This window comes from Schistocerca piceifrons, unplaced genomic scaffold (genome assembly GCF_021461385.2).
Source record: "Schistocerca piceifrons isolate TAMUIC-IGC-003096 unplaced genomic scaffold, iqSchPice1.1 HiC_scaffold_1813, whole genome shotgun sequence".
NCBI lineage: Eukaryota > Metazoa > Arthropoda > Insecta > Orthoptera > Acrididae > Schistocerca > Schistocerca piceifrons.
In genome coordinates this window covers 27090-46790 of record NW_025727694.1, presented here as the reverse complement: position 1 = coordinate 46790, position 19701 = coordinate 27090, and the positions used below count along the sequence as shown (strand labels likewise).

The 19701-nt window shown below is 46.0% G+C and overlaps 2 protein-coding genes and 30 non-coding genes across 32 annotated transcripts; all 32 read left to right on the top strand.

Annotated features, from left to right (window-relative positions):
• The first annotated feature begins 99 nt into the window (after positions 1 to 99).
• Trnak-cuu lies at positions 100 to 172 on the top strand. The gene has a single exon. It is a non-coding gene; the product is annotated as a tRNA-Lys (tRNA).
• Positions 173 to 493: 321 nt separating this feature from the next.
• On the top strand, positions 494 to 565 carry Trnat-agu. The gene has a single exon. It is a non-coding gene; the product is annotated as a tRNA-Thr (tRNA).
• Positions 566 to 1107: 542 nt separating this feature from the next.
• Positions 1108 to 1180, top strand: Trnar-ucg. Its single transcript has one exon. It is a non-coding gene; the product is annotated as a tRNA-Arg (tRNA).
• A 438-nt stretch (positions 1181 to 1618) lies between these two features.
• Trnak-cuu lies at positions 1619 to 1691 on the top strand. The gene has a single exon. It is a non-coding gene; the product is annotated as a tRNA-Lys (tRNA).
• Positions 1692 to 2098: 407 nt separating this feature from the next.
• LOC124740733 (epoxide hydrolase 4-like) lies at positions 2099 to 3515 on the top strand. The gene has a single exon (XM_047248634.1). The coding sequence runs from the start codon at positions 2099 to 2101 to the stop codon at positions 3308 to 3310; it is 1212 nt and encodes a 403-aa protein (XP_047104590.1). The 3' UTR covers positions 3311 to 3515.
• A 988-nt stretch (positions 3516 to 4503) lies between these two features.
• Trnar-ucg lies at positions 4504 to 4576 on the top strand. Its single transcript has one exon. It is a non-coding gene; the product is annotated as a tRNA-Arg (tRNA).
• Positions 4577 to 5014: 438 nt separating this feature from the next.
• Positions 5015 to 5087, top strand: Trnak-cuu. Its single transcript has one exon. It is a non-coding gene; the product is annotated as a tRNA-Lys (tRNA).
• A 321-nt stretch (positions 5088 to 5408) lies between these two features.
• Positions 5409 to 5480, top strand: Trnat-cgu. Its single transcript has one exon. It is a non-coding gene; the product is annotated as a tRNA-Thr (tRNA).
• A 551-nt stretch (positions 5481 to 6031) lies between these two features.
• Positions 6032 to 6104, top strand: Trnar-ucg. Its single transcript has one exon. It is a non-coding gene; the product is annotated as a tRNA-Arg (tRNA).
• Positions 6105 to 6525: 421 nt separating this feature from the next.
• On the top strand, positions 6526 to 6598 carry Trnak-cuu. The gene has a single exon. It is a non-coding gene; the product is annotated as a tRNA-Lys (tRNA).
• A 321-nt stretch (positions 6599 to 6919) lies between these two features.
• On the top strand, positions 6920 to 6991 carry Trnat-agu. Its single transcript has one exon. It is a non-coding gene; the product is annotated as a tRNA-Thr (tRNA).
• A 545-nt stretch (positions 6992 to 7536) lies between these two features.
• Trnar-ucg lies at positions 7537 to 7609 on the top strand. The gene has a single exon. It is a non-coding gene; the product is annotated as a tRNA-Arg (tRNA).
• A 438-nt stretch (positions 7610 to 8047) lies between these two features.
• Trnak-cuu lies at positions 8048 to 8120 on the top strand. Its single transcript has one exon. It is a non-coding gene; the product is annotated as a tRNA-Lys (tRNA).
• Positions 8121 to 8527: 407 nt separating this feature from the next.
• LOC124740732 (epoxide hydrolase 4-like) lies at positions 8528 to 9944 on the top strand. The gene has a single exon (XM_047248633.1). The coding sequence runs from the start codon at positions 8528 to 8530 to the stop codon at positions 9737 to 9739; it is 1212 nt and encodes a 403-aa protein (XP_047104589.1). The 3' UTR covers positions 9740 to 9944.
• A 988-nt stretch (positions 9945 to 10932) lies between these two features.
• Positions 10933 to 11005, top strand: Trnar-ucg. The gene has a single exon. It is a non-coding gene; the product is annotated as a tRNA-Arg (tRNA).
• A 438-nt stretch (positions 11006 to 11443) lies between these two features.
• On the top strand, positions 11444 to 11516 carry Trnak-cuu. The gene has a single exon. It is a non-coding gene; the product is annotated as a tRNA-Lys (tRNA).
• Positions 11517 to 11837: 321 nt separating this feature from the next.
• Positions 11838 to 11909, top strand: Trnat-agu. Its single transcript has one exon. It is a non-coding gene; the product is annotated as a tRNA-Thr (tRNA).
• A 551-nt stretch (positions 11910 to 12460) lies between these two features.
• Trnar-ucg lies at positions 12461 to 12533 on the top strand. The gene has a single exon. It is a non-coding gene; the product is annotated as a tRNA-Arg (tRNA).
• Positions 12534 to 12954: 421 nt separating this feature from the next.
• Trnak-cuu lies at positions 12955 to 13027 on the top strand. Its single transcript has one exon. It is a non-coding gene; the product is annotated as a tRNA-Lys (tRNA).
• Positions 13028 to 13348: 321 nt separating this feature from the next.
• Positions 13349 to 13420, top strand: Trnat-agu. The gene has a single exon. It is a non-coding gene; the product is annotated as a tRNA-Thr (tRNA).
• Positions 13421 to 13965: 545 nt separating this feature from the next.
• Positions 13966 to 14038, top strand: Trnar-ucg. The gene has a single exon. It is a non-coding gene; the product is annotated as a tRNA-Arg (tRNA).
• Positions 14039 to 14476: 438 nt separating this feature from the next.
• Positions 14477 to 14549, top strand: Trnak-cuu. Its single transcript has one exon. It is a non-coding gene; the product is annotated as a tRNA-Lys (tRNA).
• Positions 14550 to 14870: 321 nt separating this feature from the next.
• Positions 14871 to 14942, top strand: Trnat-agu. Its single transcript has one exon. It is a non-coding gene; the product is annotated as a tRNA-Thr (tRNA).
• Positions 14943 to 15487: 545 nt separating this feature from the next.
• Trnar-ucg lies at positions 15488 to 15560 on the top strand. The gene has a single exon. It is a non-coding gene; the product is annotated as a tRNA-Arg (tRNA).
• A 438-nt stretch (positions 15561 to 15998) lies between these two features.
• Positions 15999 to 16071, top strand: Trnak-cuu. Its single transcript has one exon. It is a non-coding gene; the product is annotated as a tRNA-Lys (tRNA).
• Positions 16072 to 16392: 321 nt separating this feature from the next.
• Trnat-agu lies at positions 16393 to 16464 on the top strand. The gene has a single exon. It is a non-coding gene; the product is annotated as a tRNA-Thr (tRNA).
• Positions 16465 to 17012: 548 nt separating this feature from the next.
• Positions 17013 to 17085, top strand: Trnar-ucg. Its single transcript has one exon. It is a non-coding gene; the product is annotated as a tRNA-Arg (tRNA).
• Positions 17086 to 17523: 438 nt separating this feature from the next.
• Trnak-cuu lies at positions 17524 to 17596 on the top strand. Its single transcript has one exon. It is a non-coding gene; the product is annotated as a tRNA-Lys (tRNA).
• Positions 17597 to 17917: 321 nt separating this feature from the next.
• Trnat-agu lies at positions 17918 to 17989 on the top strand. Its single transcript has one exon. It is a non-coding gene; the product is annotated as a tRNA-Thr (tRNA).
• A 545-nt stretch (positions 17990 to 18534) lies between these two features.
• Trnar-ucg lies at positions 18535 to 18607 on the top strand. Its single transcript has one exon. It is a non-coding gene; the product is annotated as a tRNA-Arg (tRNA).
• A 438-nt stretch (positions 18608 to 19045) lies between these two features.
• Positions 19046 to 19118, top strand: Trnak-cuu. The gene has a single exon. It is a non-coding gene; the product is annotated as a tRNA-Lys (tRNA).
• Positions 19119 to 19439: 321 nt separating this feature from the next.
• On the top strand, positions 19440 to 19511 carry Trnat-agu. Its single transcript has one exon. It is a non-coding gene; the product is annotated as a tRNA-Thr (tRNA).
• Positions 19512 to 19701: the final 190 nt, after the last annotated feature.

Sequence of the window (19701 nt, the reverse complement as noted above, 5' to 3'; positions counted from 1 at the left end):
TCATTTGTGGCAGCAGGAAATAAGCTGTAGTCAAAAGGATCTTCCATAGATGGTCGCAGGTCGCATAAATACTGTATGGCTCGTGACGTGTTGTGTGGAGCCCGGCTAGCTCAGTTCGTAGAGCATGAGACTCTTAATCTCAGGGTCGTGGGTTCGAGCCCCACGCTGGGCGGCGCAAAATTTTGTGTCTACGCGGATGCAACCTGCGCCCCTCTCGTGAGCCTTGCGTAATGAACGTAACGGGTTACGACGATGCCTAGCTTCGTATGAATATCAGAGGAATGGTTTTTGAAGCTGAAAGTAGCTCTGAAATGAAATAAAAGTGTTGTTTTGGAATTTTAGGCGTACATCGATATCGTGTGAGATGTGTAGGAAAGCAGCAGCTGTGCTAACTAAATACAAATAATGGTCGCTAATGCGGTGCTTTTCCAGCTGAAGGGCTCCGATTGACTGGTCCATAAGATTGAAGTACCCGAAATGTGAACTAGGCGGCGCCTCCTTAGCTCAGTGGCAGAGCGCTGGTCTAGTAAACCAGAGGTCGTGAGTTCGATCCTCACAGGAGGCAAAAGAATTTTGTAACAGCCCCTTCTAACGTAGATCTTTCGAAAAAAGCGGTCAATGATATAAAAAATTATGAATGGGTTCGGTATTTAAGAAATGCTCTCGCAAATGAATAGTGCGAATGGTGCTATTAAAGTAGGCACCAGAAACTGCTGCTTTTGGCAGTCTCCGGAGAATGCCGACGTGGAATACTTAGTTCTTGTGATGTATTTTCTACCCCTGGTAGAGACCCTTGCGGTTGTCGTCGTCGTCGGCGCCGCCGCCGCTTTGGTAATAGAGGCAACTCGCCATTGTATGACATAGGGTGAGGCACCTTCTGCAAGCGACTGAGATGGCAGTAAGCAATTGAAGCTGATTTGCAACCTCTTGTTTGATCAGCGTCACAAGGGCTTGAATGTAACTTGCGATGGGACACAGCAAGAAGTAGCGTCGCCTTTTTAGTACTGAAATTGGAGATGGAGAATTGCGTCAAAGATGGGAAATTCATTCCGGCCCGCGTACCAATGGCGACAATGAGGTGTGTGTGGGGAAGCATATTGCGCCAGTGACCGTGTGGCCTAATGGATAAGGCGTCGGACTTCGGATCCGAAGATTGCAGGTTCGAATCCTGTCACGGTCGAGTTTTTCCAGTTCTGCAAAAGATGCATGCTGTTTTACTGAGTTGTTTGAGTACTACAAATCTAGTTGAAAGTTGCTGCTGTCCGCTTCCTGGCTGCAAACCGGCGTCTACCTGAAGCTCAAGCAAGACAAAGGGGTTGTGTAGCGAAATTTTCGGCACAGTGTCGATCAGGAGAGATTTTTGGAACTACTGCGTCTGACTCAGGACCCAAGAGCTGCGCCACAGGCGTCTGCGCACAGTCGAGCATGTGTGTTGAATAATGGTGCTGATAGCCACGTATCATTTCAAGTAGATTTGATGCCTTTCGGAAAATTTATTTCATTGAATAGGAATTGTAGCTCATTTGTGGCAGCACGAAATAAGCTGTAGTCAAAAGGATCTTCCATAGATGGTCGCAGGTCGCATAAATACTGTATGGCTTGTGACGCGTTGTGTGGAGCCCGGCTAGCTCAGTCGGTAGAGCATGAGACTCTTAATCTCAGGGTCGTGGGTTCGAGCCCCACGCTGGGCGGCGCAGAATTTTGTGTCAACGCGGATGCAACCTGCGCCCCTCTCGTGAGCCTTGCGTAATGAACGTAACGGGTTACGACGATGCCTAGCTTCGTATGAATATCAGAGGAATGGTTTTTGAAGCTGAAAGTAGCTCTGAAATGAAATAAAAGTGTTGTTTTGGAATTTTAGGCGTACATCGATATCGTGTGAGATGTGTAGGAAAGCAGCAGCTGTGCTAACTAAATACAAATAATGGTCGCTAATGCGGTGCGTTTCCAGCTGAAGGGCTCCGATTGACTGGTCCATAAGATTGAAGTACCCGAAATGTGCACTAGGCGGCGCCTCCTTAGCTCAGTGGCAGTTTTAAAGTTCATTGCTTGGTTGTAGTTGGTGGTGAGATTTTGCAGTGAGTGACAGTCACGGAGAATGGCAAACATAATGAGTGAAAAAGAAGGTTGTGTTGTGAGCATATCGCATTGGGATACATTGCGAATACACGCAATATCGTGTGTTATTGGCAGCTGGGTTGTTTTCCGAAGACTCGTCAGATCATTATGGAGCCCATTAAATCTAAATCTACAGGATAGAGAGAAACCTCCTCAATGCCTGGTTGACTCTTCACTGGGGCAACATTCGTATATAAAAGTCAAAGGTGCCAAGCTACATTATGTAGAAGCTGGTTCACGAAGTAAGCCGATGCTTTTGCTCTTGCATGGTTTTCCTGATTGCTGGTTAACATGGCGATACCAGATTCCAGCACTCGTAAAGCATTTCAGGGTTGTTGCTCTGGATCTTAAGGGATTTGGTGACTCAGATAAGCCAGCCTGGAGGAGGAGCTACCGTGTTGACACATTACTGGCAGAACTGAAGGAACTGATAACAGCTCTTGGAACCTCAAGCTGTACAGTTGTTGCTCATGACCTTGGCGCATTATTATGTTGGTACCTTGCACACCAATACCCTGATATTGTTGAAAAATTTGTGTGCATATCGTGTCCTCACCCAAATGTTTACTGGAGTACAGTTCCAAGAGAGAGTGTTTTCAACTCGAGCTGGATCAGTTTCAGTCAACTCCCTTACTTACCAGAAACAGAAGCCTTAAGAAATGGTCTGAGCATAATCAATCAGCGATACCCTCATCTTCAAAAAAAGAGTGATGCGGATGATTATCTTGTAGCAAACAAATATGCTTTTTCTAGGAAAGAGGATTGGACTGGAGCCATCAACTATTTCAGAAACCTACCTTTTCAAAGAATAAGTCCTGTTTGTGAACCAGTGAAGGCACCGTGCATGTTCATTACTGGCAATCGGGATCCATGTCTCACTCTGGAAAGTATTGTCACATCAACAGAGTTCACAGAAAAATTCCTTGTAAAAATTGTAAATGAAACTGGACACTATCCTCATCAAGAGAAGCCTGAAGTGGTCAACAAAATGATAATTTCATTTCTTAATGTTAATGAATCTCCAGAGAAAGTGGATAAACCTGTTCAAAAAGGTCTGATGGACCGCATGTTTGGAGCAGTCGCATCTACTGTGAAATATGGAAATCAAATGTTTGATGTTGTTCAGAAGACTAGTAATATAGTACCAGGATTGCAGCGAAAATCTTCAGTACTGGGACAGAGTGCTAGCTGATAACACCATTAAAGGTAAAAAATAGGGGTTTTCCAGGTTCCTTCAGAAATCTGGTGGAAAGTCTGATCTCTTGTTAACTACATGAGACACATAGTTCACTGTTCATGTATCTTTTGTAGTTGTTTTACATTGTCCTGATATGTAGAACGTTGGAGTCAAATCTTCATTTTCTTATAATATTTTATACAAGGAGTATATTTGTATGGCAACTGATATTATTTTTAGAACACCTTTTGTACAAAATATTTTTGTTGTAAAATGTGCGGGATGTAACATTGGTGTAAAGACTGAAATTGTATTGTAAGAATTTATTCTTGCTGAGTAGATAAAATTATGCAGTGTGTACTGTTCATTCCATGTCACAGTGGTAATACCTATAAATTTTAGTTGTGACAAAAACTTAAATATTTCTTTTTGTTGAGACTATTCAGTAATAAGGTGCTAATTTGTACATAGACATGTTGTATATTTTATTAAATTATTGAAACCAAAGGCTGTTTAAAACTGCAAAACTGTTCAATAAGCTTTACTGCAAATTGTCGTCTACTGCTATGCAGATGATAAAAAAAAAAACAAAAAAAAAAAAAAAAGTGGCAGAGCGCTGGTCTAGTAAACCAGAGGTCGTGAGTTCGATCCTCACAGGAGGCAAAAGAATTTTGTAACAGCCCCTTCTAACGTAGATCTTTCGAAAAAAGCGGTCAAGGATATAAAAAATTATGAATGGGTTCGGTATTTAAGAAATGCTCTCGCAAATGAATAGTGCGAATGGTGCTAGTAAAGTAGGCACCAGAAACTGCTGCTTTTGGCAGTCTCCGGAGAATGCCGACGTGGAATACTTAGTTCTTGTGATGTATTTTCTACCCCTGGTAGAGACCCTCGCGGTTGTCGTCGTCGTCGTCGGCGCCGCCGCCGCTTTGGTAATAGCGGCAACTCGCCATTGTATGACATAGGGTGAGGTACCTTCTGCAAGCGACTGAGATGGCAGTAAGCGATTGAAGCTGATTTGCAACCTCTTGTTTGATCAGCGTCACAAGGGCTTGAATGTAACTTGCGATGGGACACAGCAAGAAGTAGCGTCGCCTTTTTAGTACTGAAATTGGAGATGGAGAATTGCGTCAAAGATGGGAAATTCATTCCGGCAAGCGTACAAATGGCGACAATGAGGTGTGTGTGGGGAAGCATATTGCGCCAGTGACCGTGTGGCCTAATGGATAAGGCGTCGGACTTCGGATCCGAAGATTGCAGGTTCGAATCCTGTCACGGTCGAGTTTTTCCAGTTCTGCAAAAGATGCATGCTGTTTTACTGAGTTGTTTGAGTACTACAAATCTAGTTGAAAGTTGCTGCTGTCCGCTTCCTGGCTGCAAACCGGCGTCTACCTGAAGCTCAAGCAAGACAAAGGGGTTGTGTAGCGAAATTTTCGGCACAGTGCCGATCAGGAGAGATTTTTGGAACTACTGCGTCTGACTCAGGACCCAAGAGCTGCGCCACAGGCGTCTGCGCACAGTCGAGCATGTGTGTTGAATAATGGTGCTGATAGCCACGTATCATTTCAAGTAGATTTGATGCCTTTCGGAAAATTTATTTCATTGAATAGGAATTGTAGCTCATTTGTGGCAGCAGGAAATAAGCTGTAGTCAAAAGGATCTCCCATAGATGGTCGCAGGTCGCATAAATACTGTATGGCTCGTGACGCGTTGTGTGGAGCTCGGCTAGCTCAGTCGGTAGAGCATGAGACTCTTAATCTCAGGGTCGTGGGTTCGAGCCGCACGCTGGGCGGCGCAAAATTTTGTGTCTACGCGGATGCAACCTGCGCCCCTCTCGTGAGCCTTGCGTAATGAACGTAACGGGTTACGACGATGCCTAGCTTCGTATGAATATCAGAGGAATGGTTTTTGAAGCTGAAAGTAGCTCTGAAATGAAATAAAAGTGTTGTTTTGGAATTTTAGGCGTACATCGATATCGTGTGAGATGTGTAGGAAAGCAGCAGCTGTGCTAACTAAATACAAATAATGGTCGCTAATGCGGTGCGTTTCCAGCTGAAGGGCTCCGATTGACTGGTCCATAAGATTGAAGTACCCGAAACGTGCACTAGGCGGCGCCTCCTTAGCTCAGTGGCAGAGCGCTGGTCTCGTAAACCAGAGGTCGTGAGTTCGATCCTCACAGGAGGCAAAAGAATTTTGTAACAGCCCCTTCTAACGTAGATCTTTCGAAAAAAACGGTCAAGGATATAAAAAATTATGAATGGGTTCGGTATTTAAGAAATGCTCTCGCAAATGAATAGTGCGAATGGTGCTATTAAAGTAGGCACCAGAAACTGCTGCTTTTGGCAGTCTCCGGAGAATGCCGACGTGGAATACTTAGTTCTTGTGATGTATTTTCTACCCCTGGTAGAGACCCTCGCGGTTGTCGTCGTCGTCGTCGTCGTCGGCGCCGCCGCCGCTTTGGTAATAGAGGCAACTCGCCATTGTATGACATAGGGTGAGGCACCTTCTGCAAGCGACTGAGATGGCAGTAAGCAATTGAAGCTGATTTGCAACCTCTTGTTTGATCAGCGTCACAAGGGCTTGAATGTAACTTGCGATGGGACACAGCAAGAAGTAGCGTCGCCTTTTTAGTACTGAAATTGGAGATGGAGAATTGCGTCAAAGATGGGAAATTCATTCCGGCACGCGTACAAATGGCGACAATGAGGTGTGTGTGGGGAAGCATATTGCGCCAGTGACCGTGTGGCCTAATGGATAAGGCGTCGGACTTCGGATCCGAAGATTGCAGGTTCGAATCCTGTCACGGTCGAGTTTTTCCAGTTCTGCAAAAGATGCATGCTGTTTTACTGAGTTGTTTGAGTACTACAAATCTAGTTGAAAGTTGCTGCTGTCCGCTTCCTGGCTGCAAACCGGCGTCTACCTGAAGCTCAAGCAAGACAAATTTTCGGCACAGTGCCGATCAGGAGAGATTTTTGGAACTACTGCGTCTGACTCAGGACCCAAGAGCTGCGCCACAGGCGTCTGCGCACAGTCGAGCATGTGTGTTGAATAATGGTGCTGATAGCCACGTATCATTTCAAGTAGATTTGATGCCTTTCGGAAAATTTATTTCATTGAATAGGAATTGTAGCTCATTTGTGGCAGCAGGAAATAAGCTGTAGTCAAAAGGATCTTCCATAGATGGTCGCAGGTCGCATAAATACTGTATGGCTCGTGACGCGTTGTGTGGAGCCCGGCTAGCTCAGTCGGTAGAGCATGAGACTCTTAATCTCAGGGTCGTGGGTTCGAGCCCCACGCTGGGCGGCGCAAAATTTTGTGTCTACGCGGATGCAACCTGCGCCCCTCTCGTGAGCCTTGCGTAATGAACGTAACGGGTTACGACGATGCCTAGCTTCGTATGAATATCAGAGGAATGGTTTTTGAAGCTGAAAGTAGCTCTGAAATGAAATAAAAGTGTTGTTTTGGAATTTTAGGCGTACATCGATATCGTGTGAGATGTGTAGGAAAGCAGCAGCTGTGCTAACTAAATACAAATAATGGTCGCTAATGCGGTGCGTTTCCAGCTGAAGGGCTCCGATTGACTGGTCCATAAGATTGAAGTACCCGAAATGTGCACTAGGCGGCGCCTCCTTAGCTCAGTGGCAGAGCGCTGGTCTAGTAAACCAGCGGTCGTGAGTTCGATCCTCACAGGAGGCAAAAGAATTTTGTAACAGCCCCTTCTAACGTAGATCTTCCGAAAAAAGCGGTCAAGGATATAAAAAATTATGAATGGGTTCGGTATTTAAGAAATGCTCTCGCAAATGAATAGTGCGAATGGTGCTATTAAAGTAGGCACCAGAAACTGCTGCTTTTGGCAGTCTCCGGAGAATGCCGACGTGGAATACTTAGTTCTTGTGATGTATTTTCTACCCCTGGTAGAGACCCTCGCGGTTGTCGTCGTCGTCGTCGGCGCCGCCGCCGCTTTGGTAATAGAGGCAACTCGCCATTGTGTGACATAGGGTGAGGCACCTTCTGCAAGCGACTGAGATGGCAGTAAGCAATTGAAGCTGATTTGCAACCTCTTGTTTGATCAGCGTCACAAGGGCTTGAATGTAACTTGCGATGGGACACAGCAAGAAGTAGCGTCGCCTTTTTAGTACTGAAATTGGAGATGGAGAATTGCGTCAAAGATGGGAAATTCATTCCGGCAAGCGTACAAATGGCGACAATGAGGTGTGTGTGGGGAAGCATATTGCGCCAGTGACCGTGTGGCCTAATGGATAAGGCGTCGGACTTCGGATCCGAAGATTGCAGGTTCGAATCCTGTCACGGTCGAGTTTTTCCAGTTCTGCAAAAGATGCATGCTGTTTTACTGAGTTGTTTGAGTACTACAAATCTAGTTGAAAGTTGCTGCTGTCCGCTTCCTGGCTGCAAACCGGCGTCTACCTGAAGCTCAAGCAAGACAAAGGGGTTGTGTAGCGAAATTTTCGGCACAGTGCCGATCAGGAGAGATTTTTGGAACTACTGCGTCTGACTCAGGACCCAAGAGCTGCGCCACAGGCGTCTGCGCACAGTCGAGCATGTGTGTTGAATAATGGTGCTGATAGCCACGTATCATTTCAAGTAGATTTGATGCCTTTCGGAAAATTTATTTCATTGAATAGGAATTGTAGCTCATTTGTGGCAGCAGGAAATAAGCTGTAGTCAAAAGGATCTTCCATAGATGGTCGCAGGTCGCATAAATACTGTATGGCTCGTGACGCGTTGTGTGGAGCCCGGCTAGCTCAGTCGGTAGAGCATGAGACTCTTAATCTCAGGGTCGTGGGTTCGAGCCCCACGCTGGGCGGCGCAAAATTTTGTGTCTACGCGGATGCAACCTGCGCCCCTCTCGTGAGCCTTGCGTAATGAACGTAACGGGTTACGACGATGCCTAGCTTCGTATGAATATCAGAGGAATGGTTTTTGAAGCTGAAAGTAGCTCTGAAATGAAATAAAAGTGTTGTTTTGGAATTTTAGGCGTACATCGATATCGTGTGAGATGTGTAGGAAAGCAGCAGCTGTGCTAACTAAATACAAATAATGGTCGCTAATGCGGTGCGTTTCCAGCTGAAGGGCTCCGATTGACTGGTCCATAAGATTGAAGTACCCGAAATGTGCACTAGGCGGCGCCTCCTTAGCTCAGTGGCAGTTTTAAAGTTCATTGCTTGGTTGTAGTTGGTGGTGAGATTTTGCAGTGAGTGACAGTCACGGAGAATGGCAAACATAATGAGTGAAAAAGAAGGTTGTGTTGTGAGCATATCGCATTGGGATACATTGCGAATACACGCAATATCGTGTGTTATTGGCAGCTGGGTTGTTTTCCGAAGACTCGTCAGATCATTATGGAGCCCATTAAATCTAAATCTACAGGATAGAGAGAAACCTCCTCAATGCCTGGTTGACTCTTCACTGGGGCAACATTCGTATATAAAAGTCAAAGGTGCCAAGCTACATTATGTAGAAGCTGGTTCACGAAGTAAGCCGATGCTTTTGCTCTTGCATGGTTTTCCTGATTGCTGGTTAACATGGCGATACCAGATTCCAGCACTCGTAAAGCATTTCAGGGTTGTTGCTCTGGATCTTAAGGGATTTGGTGACTCAGATAAGCCAGCCTGGAGGAGGAGCTACCGTGTTGACACATTACTGGCAGAACTGAAGGAACTGATAACAGCTCTTGGAACCTCAAGCTGTACAGTTGTTGCTCATGACCTTGGCGCATTATTATGTTGGTACCTTGCACACCAATACCCTGATATTGTTGAAAAATTTGTGTGCATATCGTGTCCTCACCCAAATGTTTACTGGAGTACAGTTCCAAGAGAGAGTGTTTTCAACTCGAGCTGGATCAGTTTCAGTCAACTCCCTTACTTACCAGAAACAGAAGCCTTAAGAAATGGTCTGAGCATAATCAATCAGCGATACCCTCATCTTCAAAAAAAGAGTGATGCGGATGATTATCTTGTAGCAAACAAATATGCTTTTTCTAGGAAAGAGGATTGGACTGGAGCCATCAACTATTTCAGAAACCTACCTTTTCAAAGAATAAGTCCTGTTTGTGAACCAGTGAAGGCACCGTGCATGTTCATTACTGGCAATCGGGATCCATGTCTCACTCTGGAAAGTATTGTCACATCAACAGAGTTCACAGAAAAATTCCTTGTAAAAATTGTAAATGAAACTGGACACTATCCTCATCAAGAGAAGCCTGAAGTGGTCAACAAAATGATAATTTCATTTCTTAATGTTAATGAATCTCCAGAGAAAGTGGATAAACCTGTTCAAAAAGGTCTGATGGACCGCATGTTTGGAGCAGTCGCATCTACTGTGAAATATGGAAATCAAATGTTTGATGTTGTTCAGAAGACTAGTAATATAGTACCAGGATTGCAGCGAAAATCTTCAGTACTGGGACAGAGTGCTAGCTGATAACACCATTAAAGGTAAAAAATAGGGGTTTTCCAGGTTCCTTCAGAAATCTGGTGGAAAGTCTGATCTCTTGTTAACTACATGAGACACATAGTTCACTGTTCATGTATCTTTTGTAGTTGTTTTACATTGTCCTGATATGTAGAACGTTGGAGTCAAATCTTCATTTTCTTATAATATTTTATACAAGGAGTATATTTGTATGGCAACTGATATTATTTTTAGAACACCTTTTGTACAAAATATTTTTGTTGTAAAATGTGCGGGATGTAACATTGGTGTAAAGACTGAAATTGTATTGTAAGAATTTATTCTTGCTGAGTAGATAAAATTATGCAGTGTGTACTGTTCATTCCATGTCACAGTGGTAATACCTATAAATTTTAGTTGTGACAAAAACTTAAATATTTCTTTTTGTTGAGACTATTCAGTAATAAGGTGCTAATTTGTACATAGACATGTTGTATATTTTATTAAATTATTGAAACCAAAGGCTGTTTAAAACTGCAAAACTGTTCAATAAGCTTTACTGCAAATTGTCGTCTACTGCTATGCAGATGATAAAAAAAAAAACAAAAAAAAAAAAAAAAGTGGCAGAGCGCTGGTCTAGTAAACCAGAGGTCGTGAGTTCGATCCTCACAGGAGGCAAAAGAATTTTGTAACAGCCCCTTCTAACGTAGATCTTTCGAAAAAAGCGGTCAAGGATATAAAAAATTATGAATGGGTTCGGTATTTAAGAAATGCTCTCGCAAATGAATAGTGCGAATGGTGCTAGTAAAGTAGGCACCAGAAACTGCTGCTTTTGGCAGTCTCCGGAGAATGCCGACGTGGAATACTTAGTTCTTGTGATGTATTTTCTACCCCTGGTAGAGACCCTCGCGGTTGTCGTCGTCGTCGTCGGCGCCGCCGCCGCTTTGGTAATAGCGGCAACTCGCCATTGTATGACATAGGGTGAGGTACCTTCTGCAAGCGACTGAGATGGCAGTAAGCGATTGAAGCTGATTTGCAACCTCTTGTTTGATCAGCGTCACAAGGGCTTGAATGTAACTTGCGATGGGACACAGCAAGAAGTAGCGTCGCCTTTTTAGTACTGAAATTGGAGATGGAGAATTGCGTCAAAGATGGGAAATTCATTCCGGCAAGCGTACAAATGGCGACAATGAGGTGTGTGTGGGGAAGCATATTGCGCCAGTGACCGTGTGGCCTAATGGATAAGGCGTCGGACTTCGGATCCGAAGATTGCAGGTTCGAATCCTGTCACGGTCGAGTTTTTCCAGTTCTGCAAAAGATGCATGCTGTTTTACTGAGTTGTTTGAGTACTACAAATCTAGTTGAAAGTTGCTGCTGTCCGCTTCCTGGCTGCAAACCGGCGTCTACCTGAAGCTCAAGCAAGACAAAGGGGTTGTGTAGCGAAATTTTCGGCACAGTGCCGATCAGGAGAGATTTTTGGAACTACTGCGTCTGACTCAGGACCCAAGAGCTGCGCCACAGGCGTCTGCGCACAGTCGAGCATGTGTGTTGAATAATGGTGCTGATAGCCACGTATCATTTCAAGTAGATTTGATGCCTTTCGGAAAATTTATTTCATTGAATAGGAATTGTAGCTCATTTGTGGCAGCAGGAAATAAGCTGTAGTCAAAAGGATCTCCCATAGATGGTCGCAGGTCGCATAAATACTGTATGGCTCGTGACGCGTTGTGTGGAGCTCGGCTAGCTCAGTCGGTAGAGCATGAGACTCTTAATCTCAGGGTCGTGGGTTCGAGCCGCACGCTGGGCGGCGCAAAATTTTGTGTCTACGCGGATGCAACCTGCGCCCCTCTCGTGAGCCTTGCGTAATGAACGTAACGGGTTACGACGATGCCTAGCTTCGTATGAATATCAGAGGAATGGTTTTTGAAGCTGAAAGTAGCTCTGAAATGAAATAAAAGTGTTGTTTTGGAATTTTAGGCGTACATCGATATCGTGTGAGATGTGTAGGAAAGCAGCAGCTGTGCTAACTAAATACAAATAATGGTCGCTAATGCGGTGCGTTTCCAGCTGAAGGGCTCCGATTGACTGGTCCATAAGATTGAAGTACCCGAAATGTGAACTAGGCGGCGCCTCCTTAGCTCAGTGGCAGAGCGCTGGTCTAGTAAACCAGAGGTCGTGAGTTCGATCCTCACAGGAGGCAAAAGAATTTTGTAACAGCCCCTTCTAACGTAGATCTTTCGAAAAAAGCGGTCAAGGATATAAAAAATTATGAATGGGTTCGGTATTTAAGAAATGCTCTCGCAAATGAATAGTGCGAATGGTGCTATTAAAGTAGGCACCAGAAACTGCTGCTTTTGGCAGTCTCCGGAGAATGCCGACGTGGAATACTTAGTTCTTGTGATGTATTTTCTACCCCTGGTAGAGACTCTCGCGGTTGTCGTCGTTGTCGTCGTCGTCGGCGCCGCCGCCGCTTTGGTAATAGAGGCAACTCGCCATTGTATGACATAGGGTGAGGCACCTTCTGCAAGCGACTGAGATGGCAGTAAGCAATTGAAGCTGATTTGCAACCTCTTGTTTGATCAGCGTCACAAGGGCTTGAATGTAACTTGCGATGGGACACAGCAAGAAGTAGCGTCGCCTTTTTAGTACTGAAATTGGAGATGGAGAATTGCGTCAAAGATGGGAAATTCATTCCGGCACGCGTACAAATGGCGACAATGAGGTGTGTGTGGGGAAGCATATTGCGCCAGTGACCGTGTGGCCTAATGGATAAGGCGTCGGACTTCGGATCCGAAGATTGCAGGTTCGAATCCTGTCACGGTCGAGTTTTTCCAGTTCTGCAAAAGATGCATGCTGTTTTACTGAGTTGTTTGAGTACTACAAATCTAGTTGAAAGTTGCTGCTGTCCGCTTCCTGGCTGCAAACCGGCGTCTACCTGAAGCTCAAGCAAGACAAATTTTCGGCACAGTGCCGATCAGGAGAGATTTTTGGAACTACTGCGTCTGACTCAGGACCCAAGAGCTGCGCCACAGGCGTCTGCGCACAGTCGAGCATGTGTGTTGAATAATGGTGCTGATAGCCACGTATCATTTCAAGTAGATTTGATGCCTTTCGGAAAATTTATTTCATTGAATAGGAATTGTAGCTCATTTGTGGCAGCAGGAAATAAGCTGTAGTCAAAAGGATCTTCCATAGATGGTCGCAGGTCGCATAAATACTGTATGGCTCGTGACGCGTTGTGTGGAGCCCGGCTAGCTCAGTCGGTAGAGCATGAGACTCTTAATCTCAGGGTCGTGGGTTCGAGCCCCACGCTGGGCGGCGCAAAATTTTGTGTCTACGCGGATGCAACCTGCGCCCCTCTCGTGAGCCTTGCGTAATGAACGTAACGGGTTACGACGATGCCTAGCTTCGTATGAATATCAGAGGAATGGTTTTTGAAGCTGAAAGTAGCTCTGAAATGAAATAAAAGTGTTGTTTTGGAATTTTAGGCGTACATCGATATCGTGTGAGATGTGTAGGAAAGCAGCAGCTGTGCTAACTAAATACAAATAATGGTCGCTAATGCGGTGCGTTTCCAGCTGAAGGGCTCCGATTGACTGGTCCATAAGATTGAAGTACCCGAAATGTGCACTAGGCGGCGCCTCCTTAGCTCAGTGGCAGAGCGCTGGTCTAGTAAACCAGCGGTCGTGAGTTCGATCCTCACAGGAGGCAAAAGAATTTTGTAACAGCCCCTTCTAACGTAGATCTTCCGAAAAAAGCGGTCAAGGATATAAAAAATTATGAATGGGTTCGGTATTTAAGAAATGCTCTCGCAAATGAATAGTGCGAATGGTGCTATTAAAGTAGGCACCAGAAACTGCTGCTTTTGGCAGTCTCCGGAGAATGCCGACGTGGAATACTTAGTTCTTGTGATGTATTTTCTACCCCTGGTAGAGACCCTCGCGGTTGTCGTCGTCGTCGTCGGCGCCGCCGCCGCTTTGGTAATAGAGGCAACTCGCCATTGTGTGACATAGGGTGAGGCACCTTCTGCAAGCGACTGAGATGGCAGTAAGCAATTGAAGCTGATTTGCAACCTCTTGTTTGATCAGCGTCACAAGGGCTTGAATGTAACTTGCGATGGGACACAGCAAGAAGTAGCGTCGCCTTTTTAGTACTGAAATTGGAGATGGAGAATTGCGTCAAAGATGGGAAATTCATTCCGGCAAGCGTACAAATGGCGACAATGAGGTGTGTGTGGGGAAGCATATTGCGCCAGTGACCGTGTGGCCTAATGGATAAGGCGTCGGACTTCGGATCCGAAGATTGCAGGTTCGAATCCTGTCACGGTCGAGTTTTTCCAGTTCTGCAAAAGATGCATGCTGTTTTACTGAGTTGTTTGAGTACTACAAATCTAGTTGAAAGTTGCTGCTGTCCGCTTCCTGGCTGCAAACCGGCGTCTACCTGAAGCTCAAGCAAGACAAAGGGGTTGTGTAGCGAAATTTTCGGCACAGTGCCGATCAGGAGAGATTTTTGGAACTACTGCGTCTGACTCAGGACCCAAGAGCTGCGCCACAGGCGTCTGCGCACAGTCGAGCATGTGTGTTGAATAATGGTGCTGATAGCCACGTATCATTTCAAGTAGATTTGATGCCTTTCGGAAAATTTATTTCATTGAATAGGAATTGTAGCTCATTTGTGGCAGCAGGAAATAAGCTGTAGTCAAAAGGATCTTCCATAGATGGTCGCAGGTCGCATAAATACTGTATGGCTCGTGACGCGTTGTGTGGAGCCCGGCTAGCTCAGTCGGTAGAGCATGAGACTCTTAATCTCAGGGTCGTGGGTTCGAGCCCCACGCTGGGCGGCGCAAAATTTTGTGTCTACGCGGATGCAACCTGCGCCCCTCTCGTGAGCCTTGCGTAATGAACGTAACGGGTTACGACGATGCCTAGCTTCGTATGAATATCAGAGGAATGGTTTTTGAAGCTGAAAGTAGCTCTGAAATGAAATAAAAGTGTTGTTTTGGAATTTTAGGCGTACATCGATATCGTGTGAGATGTGTAGGAAAGCAGCAGCTGTGCTAACTAAATACAAATAATGGTCGCTAATGCGGTGCGTTTCCAGCTGAAGGGCTCCGATTGACTGGTCCATAAGATTGAAGTACCCGAAATGTGCACTAGGCGGCGCCACCTTAGCTCAGTGGCAGAGCGCTGGTCTAGTAAACCAGCGGTCGTGAGTTCGATCCTCACAGGAGGCAAAAGAATTTTGTAACAGCCCCTTCTAACGTAGATCTTCCGAAAAAAGCGGTCAAGGATATAAAAAATTATGAATGGGTTCGGTATTTAAGAAATGCTCTCGCAAATGAATAGTGCGAATGGTGCTATTAAAGTAGGCACCAGAAACTGCTGCTTTTGGCAGTCTCCGGAGAATGCCGACGTGGAATACTTAGTTCTTGTGATGTATTTTCTACCCCTGGTAGAGACCCTCGCGGTTGTCGTCGTCGTCGTCGGCGCCGCCGCCGCTTTGGTAATAGAGGCAACTCGCCATTGTGTGACATAGGGTGAGGCACCTTCTGCAAGCGACTGAGATGGCAGTAAGCAATTGAAGCTGATTTGCAACCTCTTGTTTGATCAGCGTCACAAGGGCTTGAATGTAACTTGCGATGGGACACAGCAAGAAGTAGCGTCGCCTTTTTAGTACTGAAATTGGAGATGGAGAATTGCGTCAAAGATGGGAAATTCATTCCGGCAAGCGTACAAATGGCGACAATGAGGTGTGTGTGGGGAAGCATATTGCGCCAGTGACCGTGTGGCCTAATGGATAAGGCGTCGGACTTCGGATCCGAAGATTGCAGGTTCGAATCCTGTCACGGTCGAGTTTTTCCAGTTCTGCAAAAGATGCATGCTGTTTTACTGAGTTGTTTGAGTACTACAAATCTAGTTGAAAGTTGCTGCTGTCCGCTTCCTGGCTGCAAACCGGCGTCTACCTGAAGCTCAAGCAAGACAAAGGGGTTGTGTAGCGAAATTTTCGGCACAGTGCCGATCAGGAGAGATTTTTGGAACTACTGCGTCTGACTCAGGACCCAAGAGCTGCGCCACAGGCGTCTGCGCACAGTCGAGCATGTGTGTTGAATAATGGTGCTGATAGCCACGTATCATTTCAAGTAGATTTGATGCCTTTCGGAAAATTTATTTCATTGAATAGGAATTGTAGCTCATTTGTGGCAGCAGGAAATAAGCTGTAGTCAAAAGGATCTTCCATAGATGGTCGCAGGTCGCATAAATACTGTATGGCTCGTGACGCGTTGTGTGGAGCCCGGCTAGCTCAGTCGGTAGAGCATGAGACTCTTAATCTCAGGGTCGTGGGTTCGAGCCCCACGCTGGGCGGCGCAAAATTTTGTGTCTACGCGGATGCAACCTGCGCCCCTCTCGTGAGCCTTGCGTAATGAACGTAACGGGTTACGACGATGCCTAGCTTCGTATGAATATCAGAGGAATGGTTTTTGAAGCTGAAAGTAGCTCTGAAATGAAATAAAAGTGTTGTTTTGGAATTTTAGGCGTACATCGATATCGTGTGAGATGTGTAGGAAAGCAGCAGCTGTGCTAACTAAATACAAATAATGGTCGCTAATGCGGTGCGTTTCCAGCTGAAGGGCTCCGATTGACTGGTCCATAAGATTGAAGTACCCGAAATGTGCACTAGGCGGCGCCACCTTAGCTCAGTGGCAGAGCGCTGGTCTAGTAAACCAGCGGTCGTGAGTTCGATCCTCACAGGAGGCAAAAGAATTTTGTAACAGCCCCTTCTAACGTAGATCTTCCGAAAAAAGCGGTCAAGGATATAAAAAATTATGAATGGGTTCGGTATTTAAGAAATGCTCTCGCAAATGAATAGTGCGAATGGTGCTATTAAAGTAGGCACCAGAAACTGCTGCTTTTGGCAGTCTCCGGAGAATGCCGACGTGGAATACTTAGTTCTTGTGATGTATTTTCTACCCCTGGTAGAGACCCTCGCGGTTGTCGTCGTCGTCGTCGTCGGCGCCGCCGCCGCTTTGGTAATAGAGGCAACTCGCCATTGTATGACATAGGGTGAGGCACCTTCTGCAAGCGACTGAGATGGCAGTAAGCAATTGAAGCTGATTTGCAACCTCTTGTTTGATCAGCGTCACAAGGGCTTGAATGTAACTTGCGATGGGACACAGCAAGAAGTAGCGTCGCCTTTTTAGTACTGAAATTGGAGATGGAGAATTGCGTCAAAGATGGGAAATTCATTCCGGCAAGCGTACAAATGGCGACAATGAGGTGTGTGTGGGGAAGCATATTGCGCCAGTGACCGTGTGGCCTAATGGATAAGGCGTCGGACTTCGGATCCGAAGATTGCGGGTTCGAATCCTGTCACGGTCGAGTTTTTCCAGTTCTGCAAAAGATGCATGCTGTTTTACTGAGTTGTTTGAGTACTACAAATCTAGTTGAAAGTTGCTGCTGTCCGCTTCCTGGCTGCAAACCGGCGTCTACCTGAAGCTCAAGCAAGACAAAGGGGTTGTGTAGCGAAATTTTCGGCACAGTGCCGATCAGGAGAGATTTTTGGAACTACTGCGTCTGACTCAGGACCCAAGAGCTGCGCCACAGGCGTCTGCGCACAGTCGAGCATGTGTGTTGAATAATGGTGCTGATAGCCACGTATCATTTCAAGTAGATTTGATGCCTTTCGGAAAATTTATTTCATTGAATAGGAATTGTAGCTCATTTGTGGCAGCAGGAAATAAGCTGTAGTCAAAAGGATCTTCCATAGATGGTCGCAGGTCGCATAAATACTGTATGGCTCGTGACGCGTTGTGTGGAGCCCGGCTAGCTCAGTCGGTAGAGCATGAGACTCTTAATCTCAGGGTCGTGGGTTCGAGCCCCACGCTGGGCGGCGCAAAATTTTGTGTCTACGCGGATGCAACCTGCGCCCCTCTCGTGAGCCTTGCGTAATGAACGTAACGGGTTACGACGATGCCTAGCTTCGTATGAATATCAGAGGAATGGTTTTTGAAGCTGAAAGTAGCTCTGAAATGAAATAAAAGTGTTGTTTTGGAATTTTAGGCGTACATCGATATCGTGTGAGATGTGTAGGAAAGCAGCAGCTGTGCTAACTAAATACAAATAATGGTCGCTAATGCGGTGCGTTTCCAGCTGAAGGGCTCCGATTGACTGGTCCATAAGATTGAAGTACCCGAAATGTGCACTAGGCGGCGCCTCCTTAGCTCAGTGGCAGAGCGCTGGTCTAGTAAACCAGCGGTCGTGAGTTCGATCCTCACAGGAGGCAAAAGAATTTTGTAACAGCCCCTTCTAACGTAGATCTTCCGAAAAAAGCGGTCAAGGATATAAAAAATTATGAATGGGTTCGGTATTTAAGAAATGCTCTCGCAAATGAATAGTGCGAATGGTGCTATTAAAGTAGGCACCAGAAACTGCTGCTTTTGGCAGTCTCCGGAGAATGCCGACGTGGAATACTTAGTTCTTGTGATGTATTTTCTACCCCTGGTAGAGACCCTCGCGGTTGTCGTCGTCGTCGTCGGCGCCGCCGCCGCTTTGGTAATAGAGGCAACTCGCCATTGTATGACATAGGGTGAGGCACCTTCTGCAAGCGACTGAGATGGCAGTAAGCAATTGAAGCTGATTTGCAACCTCTTGTTTGATCAGCGTCACAAGGGCTTGAATGTAACTTGCGATGGGACACAGCAAGAAGTAGCGTCGCCTTTTTAGTACTGAAATTGGAGATGGAGAATTGCGTCAAAGATGGGAAATTCATTCCGGCAAGCGTACAAATGGCGACAATGAGGTGTGTGTGGGGAAGCATATTGCGCCAGTGACCGTGTGGCCTAATGGATAAGGCGTCGGACTTCGGATCCGAAGATTGCGGGTTCGAATCCTGTCACGGACGAGTTTTTCCAGTTCTGCAAAAGATGCATGCTGTTTTACTGAGTTGTTTGAGTACTACAAATCTAGTTGAAAGTTGCTGCTGTCCGCTTCCTGGCTGCAAACCGGCGTCTACCTGAAGCTCAAGCAAGACAAAGGGGTTGTGTAGCGAAATTTTCGGCACAGTGCCGATCAGGAGAGATTTTTGGAACTACTGCGTCTGACTCAGGACCCAAGAGCTGCGCCACAGGCGTCTGCGCACAGTCGAGCATGTGTGTTGAATAATGGTGCTGATAGCCACGTATCATTTCAAGTAGATTTGATGCCTTTCGGAAAATTTATTTCATTGAATAGGAATTGTAGCTCATTTGTGGCAGCAGGAAATAAGCTGTAGTCAAAAGGATCTTCCATAGATGGTCGCAGGTCGCATAAATACTGTATGGCTCGTGACGCGTTGTGTGGAGCCCGGCTAGCTCAGTCGGTAGAGCATGAGACTCTTAATCTCAGGGTCGTGGGTTCGAGCCCCACGCTGGGCGGCGCAAAATTTTGTGTCTACGCGGATGCAACCTGCGCCCCTCTCGTGAGCCTTGCGTAATGAACGTAACGGGTTACGACGATGCCTAGCTTCGTATGAATATCAGAGGAATGGTTTTTGAAGCTGAAAGTAGCTCTGAAATGAAATAAAAGTGTTGTTTTGGAATTTTAGGCGTACATCGATATCGTGTGAGATGTGTAGGAAAGCAGCAGCTGTGCTAACTAAATACAAATAATGGTCGCTAATGCGGTGCGTTTCCAGCTGAAGGGCTCCGATTGACTGGTCCATAAGATTGAAGTACCCGAAATGTGCACTAGGCGGCGCCTCCTTAGCTCAGTGGCAGAGCGCTGGTCTAGTAAACCAGCGGTCGTGAGTTCGATCCTCACAGGAGGCAAAAGAATTTTGTAACAGCCCCTTCTAACGTAGATCTTCCGAAAAAAGCGGTCAAGGATATAAAAAATTATGAATGGGTTCGGTATTTAAGAAATGCTCTCGCAAATGAATAGTGCGAATGGTGCTATTAAAGTAGGCACCAGAAACTGCTGCTTTTGGGCTTCACTCCCCCTACCTCCCTCCCCCTCTCT

Excerpts from the sequence above, each read along its gene's own strand:
- LOC124740733 (XM_047248634.1), top strand. The coding sequence starts at position 2,099 with ATGGCAAACATAATGAGTGAAAAAGAAGGTTGTGTTGTGAGCATATCG.
- LOC124740732 (XM_047248633.1), top strand. The coding sequence starts at position 8,528 with ATGGCAAACATAATGAGTGAAAAAGAAGGTTGTGTTGTGAGCATATCG.